We start from the raw sequence: 23,510 nt of genomic DNA, 5'->3' as shown, positions 1-23,510 counted from the left end.
TATAACACCTTGATTGGGACATTTACGTTCATATTTATATGTGAAAGTGTTAAAAATTGGATTACACTATGTTGTGTTTATTTTCTCCTTTTTTTTTATATATATGTATGAAATCTGATCTGAGGGTGAACCTAGAATCTTGTATATAAGGGGAGTATTTTTCATCTTTTATTATATCAAGCGCGTTCATACCCAAAGCCACATTGTCATGTTTAGTTGCTGATAGGTATCACCGTGATTGCCCCCCCCCCCCCCCCCCGGATAAACCACTGATCAACACCCCCTCCCTCTCAACAAGCTTCTCCATGTTACACAAACATCCTACCTCTAGAATTCTCTCCCTCTCCCTATTATCAACTCTCCAACTCTCTACAAATATTCAAATGGGCTCAAAACTCACTACTTCATCAGAGCCTTCCAGCTCTCATCCAAACCTGCCGCTCCATGCTTCTTCCTGTCTACCCCATCTGTGTCACCCCTGTCTATCTGCCCCTCCCCTTTAGAATGAAATCTCTAATGAGCAGGTCCCTCTTCTCTCATGTGCTTCTCCTTCCCTCACTCACGATCATCTACTCCAAACTCCCCACAAGGGCACCTAACACTTGGAAGCTGATGCCCTGCTGCTTATTATTGTGTGTTATGACTGCTATTGCAGCAATGTATACAGGGTTGTCAACAGAAATCTTGGGGTCTGGTACACGGATATCTCTGGGGCCCCCCCACTACACAACCCACACATCACTCCCAATACATGTATCATCAAATATAAGACACTGTAATTGTGCTATCTCTATCTATACAGCAGTAAAGAAGGTCCGGTAGTCCGCTCACATATGATAAGAAATGCACATATACAGATAGATACATACATACGGATGTAGGCTACATGCATCTATCTATAATATATATATATTGTGCGATCTGTCTATACAGCAGTGGAGATGGTCCGGTGCATTCCGTAGTAAATCAATAACCAATGACGTGAAGGAAGACGGCGGCACTCGTAAATGGAAACATACCAGTATATATGAGATATGAGGTTACCTTTACAAAAGGGTTTGCGGGACATGAAACATTGGTCTGTTTGGAACAAATATATGAACTTCACTAAAAGTCTCAGAGTGCCGTCGTCCTCCTTCACGTCTTCGTGTGTATGTGTGTGTGTATGTATATATAGACATATAAAGAAAAAAAATAAGAAAAAAAAATATATATGTGTATATATATATATATATATATATATATATATATATATATATGGATGTAGACTACATACTTCTTTAAATCTATATACTGTAAGTATATATATATATATATATATATACACACACATATATCTACAGCTATATAGATATATATATATACTAGGGGTGTGCACCGGCCACTTTTCGTGTTTTGGTTTTGGATCTGGATCTTTCTTCGTGTTTTGGATCTGGATTGGTTTTGCCAAAACCACCCTTCCGTGTTTTGGGTTCTGGGTTTTGTGTTTTGGATCTGTATTTTTTTTAAAAAAAGCATAAAAACAGCTTAAATCACAGAATTTGTGGGTTTTTCTGCTCCTATGCAATTATTAACCTCAATAACCTTCATTTCCACTCATTTCCAGTCTATTCTGAACACCTCACACCTCACAATATTGTTTTTATGGCCAAAAGATTGCACCAAGGTAGCTGGATGACTATGCTAAGCGACACGAGTGGGCGGCACAAACACGTGGCCCATCTAGGAGTGACACTGCAGTGGCAGACAGGATGGCAGTTTGAAAAACTAGGCCCCAAACAGTACATAATGCAAAGAAAAAAAAAAGAGGTGCAAGATGGAATTGTTCTTGGGCCCTCCCAGCCACCCTTATGTTGTATAAACAGGACATGCACACTTTAACATACTAATCATTTCAGCGCCAGGGTCTGCCACACGACTGTGGCTGAAATGATTGGTTCGTTTGGGCCCCCACAAAACAAGCTGGCAATTAATCTGTCCCTGCACAAAATGGCTCTACAGAGGCAAGATGTCGTCCTCATCCACCGATTCCTCACTCTCTTCAGTGTTGTGTACATCCTTATCCTCACAGAGTATTAATTCGTCCCCGCTGGAATCCACCACCACAGGTCCCTCTGTACGTTATGGAGGCTGGTCTCCCTGGAAGAGCTGATAATTAATTTTTATGAACATCATCTTCTCCACATTTTGTGGAAGCAACCTCCTACGCCTTTCGCTGACAAGGTTCCCGGCTGTACTAAACACTCTTTTTCTGAGTACACACTGGAGGGGGGGCAACTCAGGTAAAATAGAGCCAGTTTGTACAGAGGCCTCCAAATTGCCTTTTTCCTGCCAGTACAGGTACGGACTGTCTGACATGCCTACTTGGATGCTGTCACCGATGTAATCCTTTGACAGACAGACGCACGCTTCTCGCTGCTGCTTTGAGGATGCAAAGCCCACACAATTCACAAAGACAGAAAAAAAAGAATTTTTTATTTTTTGTGGAGCGCACTTTGGGGGTTTACAGCACCCTTTAATGGACAAGCCATCCGGCCCTTTACTTATGATACAGGCGCACGCTTGGCGCTGCTCCTTTGTTGATGCACGTGCAGCCACAGTGCACACAATTCACAAACACAGAAAATAATTCCTCCACCATTCTGTCAGTGGTGACCGTATCATATGCAGTGACAGTAGACATGTCAGAAATTGACATTGTTGGCACGTCCTTCAGTCCGGACCAGATGTCCAAACCGGCCCTTGACTTATGACACAGGCGCACGCTTGGCGCTGCTCCTGTGTTGATGCACGTGCGGCTACTGCACATACATTTCGCACACAAACACAGAAAAAAAAGAACTGTCGCAGCACAACACAGCCCAGCCAGCCCCTATGGACTGAGTGGTCACAGCCCCTATGGACAACAGCAGCACAACACAGCCCAGCCAGCCCTAGCTCCCACCCTCCCTCTTCACTGTCCACAGCCGGAGTGAGAAATGGCGCCGACGCGGGGACCTTTTATAGGATCCAATACCTGCGAGATCCGGAAGGCGAGATGATGATGTTTTGCCTCGATTTCATATCCGGGAAAAGTCGAGCCTGACTCAGATACGACTCGGTTCAGGGGGGGGGTTCGGATTTCAGAAATCCGAACCCGCTCATCCCTATATATATATTATATTGTGATAGAAGCACTGGTAAAGTGGTCAATGGCATCTACATTTGTCCTAGGTTTTTGGCCTATGTGTTCTAAAAAACCCCAGGAGAAGTCTGTTTTGTAAGCAGACCAGAGTATCGGATTTTGGAAAAGCCTGTTTTGGTCCTGGGGGTGTGGATGTGAGGAGAGGGAGGGCTCCATCCACAGGCCACTCCAGGTTTTTATGCCTTTCAGCCTGGTAGCAGGCTCATTAGGGCTTACAGCTGGAACTGGCTGATATAAGCCATGTTCAGTTGTAGCTGAGTGTCTCACACCTGGGGAAGTAGGCATACAGGCTAGCATGTCCAGAGACACTGTTATGACAACCCTGTAAGTACTGTGCATGTGCTGTTGTTGATGGTGTGGGCAGTAGGCCCTACCGTCCTGGTAGTGAGGGTACCTACTGTTTAGTTATTGCCCAGATGGGCTAAGATTTTGGTTTATTATTTGTTATATTCATTTGGCACAATAAAGACCGGCGCCGACCAGTTTGTACGCGAACCCCAGACTTGTGTCGTGTTTCTGAGGCTGCTGGGTGTGTAAAGAGGGAGTCCATCTACCCCAGGAGAGGAACCCCTTTCCCAACTGTGTCACAATATACACACACACACACATATATATATATATATATATATAAACACACACACACACATTTCAAGGTTTGACAAATTTTTCAAAAATCTAGGGGCCAGGACGAAAGTGTAGGTCCCAGACACCCCCACCCTACCGGGCCCACATTACTGAGCACTTAACCTCCCCACAGGCAACCAACCCCCACGGCCACATCACTTACAAACTATCCTTTCACAGACACACTGCTGTGCAACTAACCTCGGGCAAACAAACCCCCCGCGGCCTCATTGTTAAGCAGTTAACCCCCCTCCCCGGGCATTTACCCTTACAATTATCTGCTGGACAGACAGTGGAGGACTAGAGGTGCAGAGCACAAGTGCGCTGGGCAGTCTGTGTGACCGGTGGCTGTCGTTTTCACTTCCTGGCCTCCCTGCTCCTCGGTGGATGGATGTTGCAGTGGCAGGCCAGGAACACAGGGAGGGCTGGCGCAGTGACGTCATGACGCACTATGCGCAGCACCGTGGCCACTTAGAGCGGGGATTGAGGTCCGGGGGGGGAGAATTATTATTATTTGCCACACGGGAGAGGCCGGTGGGGCGGTAACTTTATTTAATAGTAGCCGTGACCCGCAGCAGATGCTGTTTGTGCCCCTGAGCCCCCGGGGTCCGTCAGATTCACGGGGCCCGGCACATATGTACCCCTTGTACCCCCCTGTTGCCTTGATATAAACTATGTCCTTGTCCATTAATGCATTGTTTTGTACTGTAAGTCACTGCTTTTGTGTTTGCTCATTTGTTTATGTACTTTGTGAGGCGCTGCAGAACTCTTGTGGCGTCAAATAAATAAAGGATAATAATAATAATAATAATTTCTATTTAAGCTTCTCTGTAGCAACCTGAAAGGAAAACGGGGTTAAACACATAAAAAAAATCAACTTATCACGTTACTGATATATATACCAAGAAGACCAAATTAAAGTAAGAGTCCCCTCATTGACAGTATGGATCATAGCAACAATCTCTTGGCTTTGGCTTCTGGATATCCTGAGGCTCACTGAATGAGACACTGCACTTGTATCCAATACTGCACGCGCTCCAACGTTCATGGTACCCACTGACAGAACAAGCTTGCAGCGTTAATAGACTCAACAGGTTGTTTTGTGCAGATAAAGAAGAAACTTTTTTTTTTGGGACACTCTTGTGTATAGCAAATTAATTAAAATGTAACTTTTATTAATGTTTATAAATTAAGTTTATAGCAGCAATATTATTTGGACAAAAATTAAAGCGTGAAACATAATCTATTGCAAATAATTTAGTGATGTTTTTGAGCTCCTGAAATATCACTTACTATTTCGAATTAGTTTGTATTTGACAGTATTATAGTATTTCAGGAAATGGTTCACGTCTATTAAATTCTGATGTAGGACCAAAATATTGAGACAATGTCCATGGACAGAGAGGGATAGGGTAGAGAGGTGCTTCTACTATCTGTATAATGTTAGAGCACCCTGATACTTGTGCATTATGCACCAGATGAGAGGGTGCCTATGTAGGGGAAATACCTGTACAGTCAGTTCTAGAGTGCCAATGTAGCAGTGTCGTCTACAGCCCGCGGTCTGTGCAGGGGGTTAGTAGTATACTGTATATTGTTAGCAGTATACTCGTACTGTATGCTATTCTGTAAGGCTATATTATTTGTAGGAGATACTGTACACTGTTCGGGATGTACAGATGTGTCCTCTTGTATCTTTGTATCAAGTCGCACCATACGATCCATAGGATTGCATGGTGCGAACGCTGCCGCGGCCTGGCGTACAGTGATGCACGCGTGTGTGGCAAGTCACATGAAGCATTTGCTGCGGCAAAGATACAAGAGGATACATCTGTAGTTATAATCCTGGCTGTCGGCGCTTAGAATGCCGGTGCCAGAATCCCGACATCTGTTAGAATCCCAGCGCCGGCATTCCTGCCATCGGCATCCCAACGGTAAGTATTTGGGTTACGGGGAGGGTTCTGGTTAGGCACTAGGGGGAGAGTTAGGTTAAAGCTGCGGGGGGAGGTTAAGTTTAGGCTGTGGGGGGGAGGGTTAGGTTTAGGCTGTGGGGGGGAGGGTTAATTTAGGGGGAGGGTTAGAATACTTACTGACAGGTTTCGGGATTCTGACCACTGGGATTCCGTACCCAACCCTGCTGTTCTGTTAGGCTGTAATATACTGTATGCTTGACAAATGGCACTGTACTGTATAATATTCTAAGATAATTTATTATAGATCACAATTTAATACCTACTCTCTGTATTTTATACTCTGGAAGGGATCGGCCAAATTCTGACGCCGCAAGCCCGGCACCAGTGAAGATCCCAACTACACTAAAGGTAAGTACTAACTAACCCAACCCCCCCCCCAACCCTAACCCTCCATTAGGGATGCATAACCCTAACCTCCCTCCCTAGTGCCTAACTCTAACTTAGACCCCTGCCGGGATTAGACAGTCGGGAAGCTGGTAGTCTGCATTTTGACCGTCGGCTTCCTGACTGCATCCCCTCTGGAAAATCAAATTAACAATAATAATATTATTATTATTGTTAATTTGATTTTTTTGATAATATTACATTTTAATATTTTATTGTTGGTTTTCTTTCATTTATTTATTTTTATTAAGGATATGATTGGTGAACAGTACATCCTACATATAAATTTCTAACATGGTGCTGGTCAGGATAAGGATGGTGGTTTGCATTTTGAAGTTAGGGCCTTGGAGCCATTTAGGAAGTTAATCTATAAACAGTCTCAGTTTAATATGTCATATTGCTTGCCATACAAAGAAAAATGTAATTAGGTTCAGTATTATACATTTACATTAATAAAATAGTGCCATCCAGTGGAAACATAAGGAAGTACACTGAAATGTTTGATAAACTGACATTAATTAATTATTTATATAAGTAATTTACAGCATAGAAATATAATACACAGTTCAAATAATTTACTGTGAACCATGTTAGAATTTTTATTAGACAGCACAATCAGCATTATGTATTGTGTATTCACTGTGGGAATCACATAAGAAAAAATATATAAAGGATAATGTTTGTGGTGTTTATAGCAACCAATCAGATTCTGTCATCTCTAGCGCTGTGTAGAAACTTAAAGCACAAATCTCATTGGTTACTATAATCATTCTTTAAATGACCTTTTTCCTGTGCCCCCCAGTGCAGGCGCGTAATTACCGTGGGTGAAGGGGGTGCGGGTGTTATGGGGCCCGCAGCACCTCCAGGGCACGCCTGCCCCTGCACCCAGCTCACCTCAGCGGCATTACAAGAAGAGAAGCCACTGATGATCTGTGCAGCAAACTGCCTTTTAGTCACAGACACACTGCAGCCTGTGATTAGGAAGCAGTTTGATGCACAGATCATCAGCACTACTCTGATACATCTCTCACTCACAGGTGCTAGGAGGAGGCGTGGATCCCTGGGCCACGGCCACGCCTCCTCCCAGCTTCAGTGAGGAGAGATGGAGTGGCGCGTCAGGCTCAGGAGGTTAGGAGTGCAGATCTGAAGGGCGGAGGTGGGGTGGGGTGGAATGGCTAGACCTATGGGGGCCTGCGAAAATTTTGCTATGGGGACCCCATACCTCTGGTTGCCCCCTGCCCCAGTGTCATATACTTATAATGTCATATAATTCACTAGAATTGCAATACAATGACTTACCTGAACAGCAATCGGTACATTGAGTCTCTTGCGATAGAAGATGGCTTTCATATCAAAGACAGCATTGGTGGTATTTTTGTGGACTTCAGATTGAACCCTCTCACTTTCGCATTTAATGGTAATGTATAGGTGAGCCCCTGTAAATAAGCACCAGACACTTACTTTCTTTATTACTAAACTAAAATCAGCACAGCACACTACTGCAATTCATATTTTCATGATTAAATCCACAGATGGAGCCAAGGTCTTACCCCAACAACCAACCAATGCATTTTGATCAATACAAGATCTTTCCTAAGGCCTTGAGAACATCTTTTTTATTGATGGAAATCGTTGGTTAGAACTAAGGAGCGTTGTAATTTTATATGCATCAGGGAAACCTGTGTCTAGTACATGTGTAATCCAGAGATTCAACTTTACTTCAGGTTATTATTTTTCCATCTGTCTCTGATGTATACAAGGGTTAGATGTCATTTTTCTTGTGCATTCAATAGCCTAAAGGGCTACACTTAGAAGCAGCAACTCCTGCATTGGACATGCATTTGCTATATGTACACCATCACTAAACCAAAGATTTAAGTTTTCCAATCCTTATTATTCCACATCGATAGGTCCCCATAAAGATAACAGAGATCACATGTTCACATACTGAAGACACAGGTCACACATTTACATATAGTACAGTAGACCGAGGTCACACATATAGTACAGCAGACACAGAGATCACACATTCTTGTACCATATACGCACGCAGGGGGGGTTTCTGAGTACCCAGAATCCCCCCCTGCCCGCCGATCAGTATATGCAGTGCGGACTGCAGTGAGTGTGGTCCGCACTACACAGTAACAAGCACACCGCCGCCAGCGCCGGGTAGTACACTTGTACTACTACCCGGCGGCGGCGTGTTTGTTTTAGCAGCCAATGAGAGTCAGACAGACTCTCATTGGATGCTGCATCCACAGAGGGAGCCAGGCTGGAGCTCACTCATGAGCTCCGCCTTCCAGCTCCCGCAGTGGGTGATGGGAGAGACGCCATGACATCTCTCCCATAGTGCCGAGCGGGAGGACAGAATAGAGGATGGAGTCGGGCGCAGGAGCGGGGATTCAGCTAAGTATATTGTGTGTGTCTTATATATATGTAAGAGGGGCACTGCATAGGGCAGACCACTATTAGGGCACTACATAGGGGGCACTGTATAAGGGGAACTACTGGGGGCACTGCATAGGGGGACCACTACTGGGGCCACTGTATAAGGGGCACTACTGGGGCCACTGCATAAGGGGCACTACTGGGGCCACTGCATAAGGGGCACTACTGGGGCCACTGCATAAGGGGCACCACTGGGGGCACTGGCACTACTGGGGACACTGTATAAGGAGCACTACTGGGGGCACTGCATAGGGGGACCACCACTGGGGGCACTGTATAAGGAGCACTACTGGGGGAACTGCATAGGGGGACCACCACTGGGGGCACTGTATAAGGGGCACTACTGGGGGGAGGGGGGTCTTTAATAAATCATGCTGGCTGTATTTATTTGCCAGCATCATTCATGTTTTTTAGTGATAGAGGTGTGTGTGTGTGTACCTGTCTGTGTCAGTCAGTGTGTGTGTGTGTACCCCATCATAGGCTGAGTGGTATATTTTACTGTAGTGGTCCTAAATCCTGTGTAAGCTGTATATATATATATATATATATATATATATATATAATTTGCACTGCACCACTGCCACTGCTCTGCACCACCGCTGCTGCCACTACCCCACACGCCTACAGCCATCTCGCACTCTGCACCTCCCAAACCAACCTCCTGTGTGCTGTCCCCTCTTCCACCTGCGTTAGTGTACCACTTTCTTGCCCTTCTCCCCTGCAGGTGGCCCGGTTTGCTCATCCAAACCCTGATAGTTAATAAAATTTTAAAAAAGCTATGAAATTCCATAGACAAAAAACCTTACGGTTTCACATGTCCCATTAAGACTGCTTAGACGTGATCTGAAAATTCACAAAACCTATTGACTTTATGCCACTTAAACTTCAAAAAGCAATGAAATTATGATCATTAAGGCAGACTCCTTAATGGACGTGTTCCTTGCGCAATACAAATATGGTATGCCATCACACCCTGTGGTTAACTGCAGATTCAGCACTCTCACAGAATGAGATTGCTGTCACTCACGAAATGGTGGAGCTGCTAATTCACAGAATTGTGTGCTCATTGGAATACACACATGTAGTCTATGCAACTGAGGTCAAAGCAGAAAATAGAGCTGTGCAGATGAGATAAAAGTGGTGTGGATGGGGGGAGGAGACAGCAGCGTGGATAGATGAGACACAAAGGTGTGTAGAGGAGGGAAGGTTAAGCAGTACAGAGGGGGGAGAGGGTAGCCAAAGTAATGCAGATGGGTGGGACATTACATAATTGGGACATTACAGGTACATCGGGTACCATCGGAAGCGAACGCAGCGCTTGTGGTTGACTATACCCTACCGCAAGCACTGCGAACACTTCAGTGTGAAATACAACCAGGTGACGTGTACTATGACGCTGCCTGTTAATTATGTACGCCTCTGAAACGGTGTTAAGACGCTCAGGCATGCCTGTGTTCGCACCTCCACTCATCCGTTTCTAATGGCCAGCCCCTGTCACCACCTACAAACGGCTTCTCCTGTTACTCATTCTGCCGGGTAGTCTATGCGCGGTGAGCGTACGCTTCCCGATAACTCGTACTGATTCACGCACGCGCACTGCAATGCATGCGCAGAATGGAAAAATCGGCTGCCTGCGCGCGAACGCTTCCTAGCAAGCAGGTCTGAATCTGGCCCTAAGTTTGATAGAAGACTTGCCTCTCCTATTGACTTCAGTCAGACTTTTGGAGTTACCACAGTTACTGTTAGTTTGTAAAACAATTTTGCTGCTTAACCCTTTTATGCTGCAAGTTCAGTTTTAAAAGTTATCACATCCAATAAGATTTCTGCAGAAAATGGAAAATTGTTGACAGCAAAAAGATGTCAAATATCGGGAAGAAAACATTAAAGTTAATCATTTCTTCCCGATACTTGACATCTCTTTGCTTAATTGTTGGTTTTTCTTAATAATAAACCTTTAAAAAATTGCATATGACCTTTTTTTCTTGCGGCCAACACACTCTTAGACCTTGAATATTGCAGCCAACACAGCTGCAACACACTAATCCACAAATCATCTGTCTCCCCGAAGCGGGTGCAGTGAAACTTAGCACTGTCGAGTCGACTCGGCAATGCTAGTGCGCCTGCGTGAACTTGAGTTCACACAGGCGCACAAAGCTCAGGAGGAAGGTGCCAGATAGGGGCGGAAGGATTCCCTCTTCACAACCCAGGACTCCTTCCCATAGGGGTTTGTGCTTTGAGCGGGAGCAAATGCCATCTGTAGATGGCGAATGCTCCCGCAGTCAAACTCCGAAAATATTGTATTTTTGGAGCTTGATGAATTCCCCACTAGTGTATGGGTACAGCGGGCTACATCAGGAGAGAAAGGCAATCACGAGATATCTGTGATATCTCCTGCATTACCTATTTGATGAATGTCCCCAAAACTTAATTTCTACAAAATCTGTAGATGGTGTTATCCTATTTCCTCATCCGTACCTTTGATGGTGGGACTCCTCTCTTTCTCATGTTTTTCCCATGATTCATTACTTATCAGGCTCCGCCCCTCAGTAGAGTTAGCCAGCCTGTTAGCTGGCTTCCGGATGGAAGGTCAACAATAAAAAGGTTGACAGTCATTAAGTTGACAGGCAAAAGGTCGACAGGGTCAACATGTCGACACTTGATTGGTCGACAGGTTCAAAATATCGGCATGGGAATGAGCGACAAAAAAATGGTCGATACTGGATTTTTCATGTTTTTTCCACATTTTTCTGTTTTTCCTCATCGACGGCCAGTAGGACTCCATCGCCTTCAGCAGAAGAGTAGGAGGATGGTAATGGAAGAAGAAAGGAGAAGTGAAAAAGTGAAAGATGAAAGAGAGTGACGGGATGAGGTGCAGGGCAAGAGGAAAAGTGTTTTTTGAGGTCAGTGATGTCTGGATATGGGAGGGCTACAACTGGAGGATCACAGGACCTATTGGGGGCACAGGGATGGCTAGACATGGTGGGGGGTGGCACAGGTGAAGGAAGGCTGAATCTTAATGGGGGGGCACAGGTCAGGGAGGGCTGGACCTGGGGCAGGCACAGGGCTTGGAAGGCTGGAGCTTAAAGGGGATCACAGAGAAGGTAGGGCTAGGCTAAGTGTAGTACAGGATAGGGAGGGTTGGAGATGAATAGACATGGTGCTGAAGCTGGTGGGACGCAAGGCAGGGAAGGCTGGACCTTGATGGGTGCCACAGGGCAGGCTGGTTGCACGGGGGTTGCACAGGGGGCAGGGTAATAATATATGTACCTGGTGCACTGGCAGCAAGCCAGGCATGGTCAAACAGCACTGAAGGGGTAAAACAGCACTACCACAACCGGGAAACAGCGGCGGTAGCATTTCAAACTAGGCGCCTTCCGCAAGCCAATCACAGCTTGTGAAATGGCAGCCAAGGAGGAATGCCCACAAGCTGTGGTTGGCTCACAGACAGCGCCATGTTTGATATGCCACTGGAACTGTTTCATACAGTGTGCCTGGCTGCAGCAGGCAGCCTGGCCATATAGGCACCGCACCGCAGCCTTTAGTAAATATGGCGGAACAGTGCTAATGGGTGGACCGGTGTACCCCGGACCAACCCCCAGTTTTGCCTATGAGAGCATAGTAGCACCCCCACCCCCCAATCACACAGCAGTGGGCGGCCCCCTTTCTCCTCCAATACAGTGACAGCAGCCCCGCTCCTTTATCCCCGAAATGCCCTTTCAGTACACCGTCGCCCACAGTGCAGCAGCAGCCCCCCTTCCAGAGAACATTGTGCACCAGCAACCATCATACTCACCCCACCCTCCAGTACACAGTGCAGCAGTAGCCTCTCCTTCCCCCCACTCCCCCAGTACACAGTGCAATAGTAGCCCCTCTTTCCCCCTGACTTCCCCAGAACACAGTGCAACAGCAACCCCCCCACACTTCCCAAGTACACAGTGCAGCAGCAGCCCCCCTTCCCCCACTTCCGCAGTACACAGTGTAACAGCAGCTCCCCCTTCCCCAGTACACAGCGTAGCAACAGTCACCTCCCTCCCCCCCATCCCCCAGTACACAGTGCAGCAGCCCCCTTCCCCAGTACACTGTGCAACAGCCTCCCTTCCCCCCACTTCCCAAGTACACAATGCAGTGGGCCCCCCTTCCCCCTCACTCCCCGAGAACACAGTTCAGCATCCCCCTCCCGCACCCGCTCTCCGAGTACACAGCGCAGCTGCTCCCCCTTTCCCCTCACTCCCCAAGTACACAGTGCAGTGCACCCCCTCCCCATCCCTCACTTAACCCCCTAGCTCTTATCAGCACAGGCAACACAGCACGCGGCCAGCTACCGCTCCTGGATCACTGCCAGTCAGCGGCAGCAGCCTCCCTCTGTAGTCCAGCACAAAGCAGCATATGCTGGGCTGGGCTGGGGCGGGAGGAGGCGGCAGCTGCTGCCAGATGTGCAAGGATGCTGGTGCAGTAGCTGCAGGGAAGAACTTGAAAGAGCTGCAGCAGGCTGCACATGCACAGTGCAACTAAACATAAAACTTGCAACAACAGATAAACTCACCGGGACAGCCCATTTTAGCTTAGTGCTCCCTAGGGGAGGGATATATACATAGATAGCATATTATAGTGCATACCACTCCCTATGGGAGGGATACATACCATGATATCATATTAAGGGGCCTATTCATCATCACTTAAGTTTGACAAAAGCAGGTGAAAAAGCACATTTTCACCTGCAATTGTGACAATTAAGTATTCGGGCCATTCATTAAGAAGGTGAAGCAGGAGATATCACAGATATCTCCTACTTACCTTCTGTTTTCGGAAAGGGCCGCTGTCCCCATACACTAGTATGGGGACAGAATTCATCAAGCTGCGAAAATATAATATTTTCGGAGCTTGACTGCGGGAGCATTCGCCATCTTCAGATGGCTAATACCACCGCTTGTTCTTCGCTGCCCGCTCTTCCCTATGGGAAGAGGGTCCGGCTTGCGAGAAGGGATCCTTGCAGATCCCTCCACCCCCTGTCCGGCTCCTTCCGCCGGACGTCGGGGCTCTTGTGCGCATGCGTGACCTGTAGGTCACGCATGCGCGCCGCCGTCACTGCTCCGAGTGGAGCAGTGAAAAGATTCACTGCTCCGAAAAGGAGCAGTGAAGCCGCTCGCGGGGGCAGCTGATTTCACATCAGCTGCCACTGCGCCAGAGTAATGTTGAATTGCTCCGTTCGGACCCTGATAATTAACATCATGAATAGGCCCCTTAAGCACATACTGCTCCCTAGGGGAGGGATAAATATCAAGATACCATATTACAGCACATAGTACTCCCTAAGGGAGAAATATATACCATTATATCATATTGCAGTACATATTGCTCCCTAAGGGAGGAATATATACCATTATATCATATTGCAGTACATATTGCTCCCTAAGGGAGGAATATATACCATTATATCATATTGCAGTACATATTGCTACCTAGGGAGCAATATATATATATATTAGGGATGTGCAGGCTCGGATAGGTTCGAGTTTGCACATTGGGTTCGGATTTTTCCCTCCAAAAAAACGGAACTCAGAAAGAGGCAAAACGTCATCTTGCATGGACGAACATCATCATTCCTGGACAAAAATCCAGGAATGATGATGTTTGTCCTTGCAAGATGACGTTTTGCCTCTTTCCGAGTTCCGTTTTTCACTTTATTTTATTAAAAATAATGTTAATAAATAGAGCCCTATGTGCATACACAGTGTCAGATTCCCCCAGAGAAGTCTTTCACAAACGTGAAGACTTCTACATAATGCCGGGGATATAACTCGCATGAACAGCGGCTACCACAACTGTTGTCCCTGCGAGTTCCTCTTTGTACATTAAAAATGAAATTATCCGCCACGATACGGATACTTAATAATTATGGCAGTTCCGCTATTATTAATACATAGGACCCTAAGAGATCTCACCTATATGCAGCATTTATACAGCCCTCACTCCTACCAAACTTGCGTGAGTTTGTTTGCTTAGGACCAATGATTGGGTCACTCTGTCATCTAGTGTTGACCTGGTTTACACACTCAATACATCCAAGTCACCAGCTATGAGACTCTAAAGGGGATGTAGTCGGCATCCCAGCGTGCGGAATGCCAACGGTCTTAATACCGGCGCAGAAATCCTGACAGATCGGGATCCCGGCACCAGTATCCCGACCGTCGGCATCCCGAAGGTAAGTATTGGGGAGTAGGGGGAGAGTAGTTTTAGCTAGCGGGGTTACGGTTAAGGTGCCCATACACGGTGCGATGCATCGTGTAGAACGACTGCCGATCCGTTGGCAGACGGATCCTGCTGTCTCTGCTGGCAATCGTGCGGTCCCCGCTGACAGCACGATATGCCGGCTCCCCCCCTCCTCCATCTGAATGGGATCGTACATCGCATCCCAGATCAGATAAACCTACGGGAAGATCTGGGGATGCAATGAACGATCCCGCGGGAGTGCACAGCATGATATCAGGTACGATATAGCACCTATATCGTGCCGATCCATCGGATCGGCACGTAAATCGTGCAGTGTATGGCCAGCATTAAGCGCTAGGAGGAGAGTTAGGGATAGGCACCGGGGAGGGAAGATTAGTATTAGGGTGTGTGGAAGGGGAGGTTATGTTTAGGCACTAGGGGGGAGGGTTAGGGTTAGGCACCGGGAAAGGTGGGTTAGGGTAGGGGTTAGAAAGTTACTTATCATTCACTGCTATAGGTGTCGGGATTCTGGGTATCGGGATGTTGCTGTCAGTATTCTGATTAGCGGCATCTCGACAGCCGGGATATCATACCCAACCCCTCTAAAGAACTCAATCACTTTACATGAATTTCTGTAACTATATTTACCTGATTTAAAGAATGGATCGAAAACAGAATGCCAGGAACAGCCGCAAACATGACAGTGCGAAAACAGCACCAGAAGCACAGAGGGACAGCAGCTTGCAACCTCTACATGGAAGGGAAAGGCCCCAGACACACTCACGCAAGTCATCTCAATCATCTACACCCAGAGCCGGATTTAGACCTCATGGGGCCCTAGGCAAGATACCAGTTTGGGGCCCCCCCTCCCTCAAACAATCCATAGCACTAATATATATACATATTTAGATTTTTATATATATATATATATATATATATATATATTCTAGTGACATTGTAAAAACTGTGCATATATGCAATAGGTGACACTAGGTCAAATCTTGACCTGATGACACCTACTGTATAGATGCAGAATTTTTAAAGTGTCACCAGCTGAGAATTTATATATATATACATATATATATATATATATATATATATTCCAATTGAGATACACATTTTCAATTCATATGCACTATATATACACATACAGTCAGGTCCATAAATATTGGGACATTGACAGAATTTTCAGATTTTGGCCTCTATTCACCACCACAATGGTTTTGAAATGAAACAAACAATATGTGCTTTAACTGCAGACTTTCAGATTTAATTTGAGGGTAATTACATCCATATCGGGTGAACGGTGTAGGAATTACAACAGTTTCAATATGTGCCTCCCACTTTTTAAGGGGTCAAAAGTAATGGGACAAACTAAACAATCCTAAATCTAACTTTCACTTTTTAATACTTTGTTGCAAATCCTTTGCAGGCAATTACAGCCTGAAGTCTGGAACGCATAGACATCACCAGACGCTGGGTTTCATCCCTGGTGATGCTCTGCCAGGCCTCTACTGCAAATGTCTTCAGTTCCTGCTTGTTCTTGGGGCATTTTCCCTTCAGTTTTGTCTTCATCAAGTGAAATGCATGCTCAATCAGATTCAGGTCAGGGGATTGACTTGACCATTGCATAACATTCCACTTTTTAGCCTTAAAATACTCCTTGGTTGCTTATGCAGTATGCTTCGGGTCATTGTCCATCTGCACTGTGAAGCGTTGTCCAATGAGTTCTGAAGTATTTGACTGTATATGTGCATATAATATTGCCCGAAACTGCTGCTCAATGCTGCTGCATTGAGATACACATTTTGATACAGTATGCAGATATATATCTATAGATATATAGAGATACATATCTATAGAGATAGATATCTATAGAGATAGATATAGATAGATATCTATAGAGATAGAGATATAGACAGATATATATCTATAACATAGTGATAGAGTAATTTGCAGCTCATCAGGTCTCTACCTGGTCTTGATGGGTGCAGCACTGCTGCTGCTTGTGGGCAGCGCTAGGCCTGGAAGGCTTGCTGGCAGAGTGCCTGCTGGGGCGGGTAGTGGCAGCGGGGCTGGTCGGATGATGGAATGGAGTACAGGGCGGTGGACCACGGACCCGGTGCACACCCTCCTTTCTCCAAGCGCACGCAGCCGCGTACACAGACTCTCAGAGAGAGCTCCAAGCAGGGCTCTCTGGGAGTGGAGGCGGGACAGCGTGACTTGACGTAATATTCACGAGGTACTTGCGCAGTGCTCCTCTGGGTGCACTGTCCTTTCCCCAAGCGCACACAGCCGCGTACACAGACTCTCAGAGAGAGCTCCGAGCGGGCTCTCTGGGAGTGGAGGCGGGACTGCGTGACATCACGCGGTACTCGCGCAGTGCTCCTCTGGGAGCGCTGTGATCGGTGATTTCTTTGGACAAAGGGGCTGTCCACGGGCCTAGCGGGAAATCCGGCCCTGTCTACACCCATAACAACTACTACAGAGCTCCGGTAGCATACTTGCGGATATTATGCTTGTGGGCTCCCAAGTCCTACCTACCCCTCCAAGAAGTTATTTGTGTAGCTAGAGGTAGCAGTATCAAGGGGTATATCTAGAGAGGGAATTCAGGCTAGAGTTTGCAGAAGGAGTGAGTGTGTTTGAGGATATCCCTGTGAATATATGGCTGGGTCATCATCCTGAGCCAAATCTATTTATTGTTGTCCTTTATTACCCTGACATCATCAAATTCAAAGATCCATGGTATATGAAAATATAAAAGTTTATGATATATTTATTTCTTACATATTGCATTCTGATAAGAAAATAATTGCTGATGACGTTTGTTAAAGATGTATTTTCCTGTTATTACCTTGCGTTCTGCCCTCTTGCTGTACTCCTTCCACACTGTGTACCAACACCTGAGTGACTCTCTGTGGGAATCCCCACAGGATGCTCCAGCAGGTCACACTGGGTTTGTCAAGCAGCAGCTCCCTGCAGAGAACATGAGACAGCTTACAGAAGGATGTAATGCCAGTGCTAGCAAAGCCAGCTTATGTTGTCACATCCCACAGTCATGTAATTAAAAACAGACACCTTCCTATTATAATCACTTTTCCACAGGATTCCCATATTGCCAGTTATGAGGAAAGTCACTCTGTAGTGTAAATAAATATTTGACATACACTTATTGTATAGATCACGCTTAAATGGAAATTAAACTTTGGTATTTGGTAATTATATCGATGCCACTTGAAATAACAAGTTCACCTGTCATTCCAAGGATACAGTTGTCAGCAGACCGATCTGCCATCCGAGCGTCAGATTTGTAAGCTACAGTATACACACTTACAATTGACCGCTCAATATGTTTGGGCTGACATCACAACAGCATTTAAATTTGCCCACCCAGTTGTGATGTCAGTGTTGGTGGTCACTGTAGCCAGTGTATGGGCAGTCGACGGGTCGCCTGTACACACATGCAGTCGCACCGATATATACCTTTCAGATATATCGGCTTTGGCTTTGCTGCAGGGCTGACTTTGTATGTCTGTTAACTCACAATCGAATGAACAATATATCGACAAGTGTGCAATCAGCTTAACAGTAATATTGCTTATTACCAGCCAGTTACACAAATAATTTATACTCATCTTGGTGCTGGTGCATACCCTCCAACATTTCATAGAGAAAACCTGGTACAGGGGCGTGGCCATGTTCAAAAGGGGGCGTGGTTACATTTAAAGGGGCGTGTACATGGGGGCTGGAGGCAGCTTGCAGTGGCTGGGCTCTGACTTCTGATCACTGGCGCTGGTGTGATTACGTCAGCGTCAGTGCCGACTGCACTACCGACCACCAGGGAGGACGGAGCGGCGCCGCCTCAGCAGTGCTGCGGGAGTCCTGTGTCCCAGCAGCGCTGCTAAAGAATTCTGGAGATTGTACCCCACCAGTACAAAACGGTACAGCCCCTGTTGCCGGTACTGACCTTTTAAAAGCGGTACTGTACCGGCTAAATCGGTATAGTTGGAGGGTATGCTGGTGTGCAATATGTGACCCAACACCCAGGGCCGGCGCTTCCATGGGCGTCGGGACCTGAGGGGCGGTCCACTGAGGCAGGGAGAGAAATTAAAACAACCCTGGTGATGGTTGCAGGTCCTACTGCTATACCTGCTCTTTTCCCCTGCTCTGGGTTGGGATCACAACAGCGCTGACACTGACTTTTGCATTGTGATGCAGCCTCCCCCGCTCACAAGCGGCACACCCCACCGCTTGTCTAGTGATGCCAGATCACAAGGCAAGGGGTGGGCTGTGCTGGCAGCATTGCACAGCTGGGGACAGGAGGAACGGGGGTAGGTGCTGTATCACAACACATGACAGACAGGTCAGTGCTGATGTGACCATCCATCTCAGAGCATGGGCATAAGGAGGGTGGAGAAACTAGAGCTTGTGCTCCCACGGGTGGAAGCGGTTGGGAAGGATACCTCATGGGGCCCGATTAAGGGGGGGGTCACAGGGTGCGAGTACCTCCGGGCCCCACCCACCTGTCACCCACTGCTATTATTAATAAAACAATAAGGGAATATGCGGGTGCTTTACATGCTGTGCTGCCTTCACACACTGGCACAGGCAGCACAGCAGGGGAGGTCCATCCCTGCAGCTCCATTGATCACTCTACTACTACACTACACACAGACTATCAGGCTAAACTGCACCAGGGTAAGCTGCATAAGGGGTCAGGGGGCTGAGCCCCGATTGGAGAAGCTTATCACATGCTCCTCTGACCCCTCTGGTGCTCAGCATCATGGGACAAACCAGTGATAGATTGGCTGCTTGCAGCTGAGATCAGGGCTGCTGCAGGGACTGGGGACAATAATCAGCCTACCGCTAAGTAAGTAAAAGAGAATTTTTTCATGTTATAACTGTGTAGGCACTCTGGGACAGTTTGTATATATATGTATATATATATATATATATATATAAACAAATTACTGATGGGGCGCTTCTTATTCTTTTTGAAGAGACAATTTTGCTGTGCTTCCTACTTGCTTTTCAATTCAAATGGGTTAGTCCAGATAATGAGCTTGCTTCAAATTCTCCTCGAGGTTCTATAAAAAGATACCCTCGTACCAAAACGCTTGGGTCACGATTGACGTTCAAGCGTTGTATACCTCTATCCCCCATAATAAGGGGATGGAAGTAGTTGAAACAATTTTGAAAACAGACCCTAAGATAACAGAGAAAGAGAATATTTTTGCTGGATAGTATACGCTTCATATTGGAGCATAACTATTTTGAATTTGATTATATATTTTACCTCCAGATAAATGGTACAGCGATGGGAACAAAATTTGCCCCATAATATGCAAATATATTCATGGCAAGCTGGGAGGACGAGTTTATATATGGGAATGAAAATTTGTCGATATATTGACGACTTGTTTTTAATATGGGAAGGAGATAAGAGTACAGAAACTTTTATATCAGCAATTCATACTAATACATATAATTTAAAATTTACATTTAAATTTGATCCAGTAAGAATTGATTATCTAGATATTTGTTTAGAAACTAACGGTGACAGCACTGCCACTAAAACTTTTTTTTAAAGAAACGGACACAAATAGTTTCATTCCTTCTACCAGTTGTCATTTACCAGTTTGGAAGAATAATGTTCCTTTCTCGCAGTTTTTAAGATTAAGGAGAAACTGCAGCAATGTGGAAACATATTGGCTGCAATCTGAAGATTTAAAAAACATGTTCTTAGATAGAGGATATAAGATTGAATTAATAGAAAATGCTAGGTTGAAGGCTTCAATTAGGGATAGAAGTGAACTCATTAAAGAAAAAGAGGATATATCTAAGTCTAATAAAAAAAAAGTTAAAAAATTGTAGACCATTCATTACTCAATTCAATAAAGAGAATATTATAATAAAAAAAATAATGGAACGTCATTGGTATTTTTTACTTAAGGACCCTATATTAGGCCCCCACCTCCCTAACAAGCCTAATATAATTTACAGGAGAGCTACAAATATGAAGAGTATATTAGCCCCCAGTAGAATGAAATCTCAAAAAGATATAATTAATACTAAAAAAGAAACAAATGTGGGCCAATTTCTATTAAAAAAAAGCAGGTTGTTATCCGTGTAATAAATGTATATGCTGTAAGTTTATGGAAAAAAATAATCCAATTAATCAGGGAGAGAATGGTAAAAATTGTGCATTACGTGAAGTGGTCACCTGTTTAACTCATTTCGTCATATATAGAATCACATGTAAATGCAGGTTAGTATATGTTGGAAAAACAAAAAGAAGTGTCAAATTACGTATCCAGGAACATCTACGAAATATTAAAAATAATATAAAAAAATCATAGTTTACCGAGACACTTCTTTGAAGCCCATAGATCAGAAACAAATGGACTGACTTTTACAATTCTTGAACATATTGATGAAGACCCAAGAGGGGGCGATAGGGAATTAACATTAGCCAAGAGAGAGTCATACTGGATTTATACGTTGAATACCCTTTACCCAAGAGGTTTAAATGAAGGAATAGATAGTTTCTTTCCTTTGAACAGAGTAGCAAAAATATCAGGTGATCATTCTAAAAGTGTGTTAAATGTACTAGTGCAGATTATATTGTCCCCTGTGTAAATGAATTGTTATGGCCAACTGCTAATTTTAAGAATGTAAATGATTTAATAATGTCAAATTGGAAGATTCTTCTGGAAATCAATATTATGAGAAAAATTAGATTAGTAAGGGAATGTAAAATGGTAACATTTAGTAATAAGGGTGGTTTGTCACTTCATATTAGTTGTTTTGTCACATAATTAATTATTAAGGGGGGGAATTTTATCATATATATATATATATATATATATATGGGAATTCACTAAAATAAGATTATATATATATATATATATATATATATATATTTAGTCAATATTAATATGATATACACAATTATATGGGGGGGTTCACTATTAACCAATTAATTATTAGATATTAATAAAATACACCATTAAATCAGTAGATATATAGAATTTTTAATGTTATTGCACTTTCACTATTTATTGTAAGATTAGGGAATTAAATATTATGTTTGATAATTTAATGATAAAGATGATGTTTAGGAGACCTGCATTCCTCAAAGTAGAAAATTTATAGTCTATATAGGGAGGTTAGATAGTTTGGTATGATTATGTAGCAAGTTAGGTGATATTATAAAATTAAATCGATTGAGGGACTAAAACATCTAATTCAATGAGAGCATTGATATTATGGGGCTTGAAAATATAAGAATATTAGTAATATCAAATAAATAAATACAAATTGGTGATAGTTTCCATGGCAATAAGATATATACTTGATTGAGGGATTTAAAGTACATTTACTGCTATTATAAATATAGGGATTTCTGTTCTTTAATAATTGATATGATGTAAATTAAAAATATGGGGTTATGTTAGTGAAGACAGTGATCCTGAACAAAAATATTGCTATAACTGGGTTAGACACATATGTGATGGATTAGTTGTTGTGAGCCCAGTTGTGCTTAAAAAGCCGGTATTTATGAAAATAGAAACCATATATAACAAGTGTCGTCAGTATACAAAAGGGAGGAGTTATAATATTAAGTATATAAATGTAAGATGGCGCCTGTTTCTATGGTAATAGGGTATACATTCGGTTGTAAAATCTAGAATAAGTACAATATCATTATCAATATAGGGATTAGATATGCTGTATAATAGAAGTGCTGTATTAAGATAGGGAATTTAAATTTAGGTAAGAGGATGTTAAACTGAGACGGGCACAAAAACAGACAAATCTCAGGTGCACAACTCCAAATTATTAATAATATATAAATGCAATAAAATTTTGTAATCAATAGAGGTTTTTAGCATAATCTTGGCCAAGGCTATGGGCCTACCCACCATATCCAGGTAACCTCTGTAGGGTAGGTCCCTAACATACTACGATTCAAATCCAGAGCGCAGGACACCCACCAAACTAGCCCAGCTAAACCACCCCAGGGCACGACCTTAGTAAGAAAAGTGGTTTAAAAGCATGGAGTCTTGTAATGAATATGCACACTAGTAATAGGCACAATTCTAGATAAGTCCTACAAGTTTTATATACTGTAGTGCAACTTTGGTTCATTTTTGGGGCGTGGGTCCCCCTGGATTGCCTTTGCTGATCTGTTTCAGGGCACGTATTATAACACATTTTTACCCTTCACTGTTTGTTTATTATATATGTACCTCACTTTTTATTTTCATTCTTTATATGCAGCAGTAGCTGCTCCTAACTATCTCTTTCACACTGCACTTTTCTTATTAAGGCGGTGCCCTGGGGCGGCTTAGCTGGGCTAGTTTGGGGGTGTCCTGCGCTCTGGATTTGAATCGTAGTATGTTAGGGACCTACCCTACAGAGGTTACCTGGATATGGTGGGTAGGCCCATAGCCTTGGCCAAGATTATGCTAAAAACCTCTATTGATTGCAAAATTTAATTGCATTTATATATTATTAATAATTTGGAGTTGTGCACCTGAGATTTGTCTGTTTTTGTGCCTGCAATTTGTCTCATCAGGTAGCACCTCCCATTATGTATATATTCAGGGTGTGCAGTCCAGAAATCTTTCCCATAAACTGAGACGGGTACTTCACTGTGAGCTTTACAGGGTATAGATCCGAAGTGG

The 23,510-nt window shown here is 44.3% G+C and overlaps 1 protein-coding gene across 1 annotated transcript in view; it reads right to left on the bottom strand.

Moving 5' to 3' along the window:
* Positions 1 to 23,510, bottom strand: part of CAPN6 (calpain 6) — a 218,343-nt gene that overhangs the window by 15,394 nt on the left and 179,439 nt on the right. Inside the window, exons 11-12 of the mRNA XM_088482849.1 lie at positions 17,675 to 17,796; positions 7,462 to 7,598 (exon numbers count right to left, since the gene is read on the bottom strand). Coding sequence (XP_088338975.1) covers positions 7,462 to 7,598; positions 17,675 to 17,796 — 259 coding nt within the window. The remainder of the gene's footprint in view (positions 1 to 7,461; positions 7,599 to 17,674; positions 17,797 to 23,510) is intronic.

This window comes from Taudactylus pleione, unplaced genomic scaffold (assembly GCF_031769625.1).
Source record: "Taudactylus pleione unplaced genomic scaffold, aTauple2 ptg000296l, whole genome shotgun sequence".
NCBI classification, from domain to species: domain Eukaryota; kingdom Metazoa; phylum Chordata; class Amphibia; order Anura; family Myobatrachidae; genus Taudactylus; species Taudactylus pleione.
Note: the sequence above shows the minus strand (reverse complement) of the source record. Positions and strands in the feature narration are given on the sequence as shown.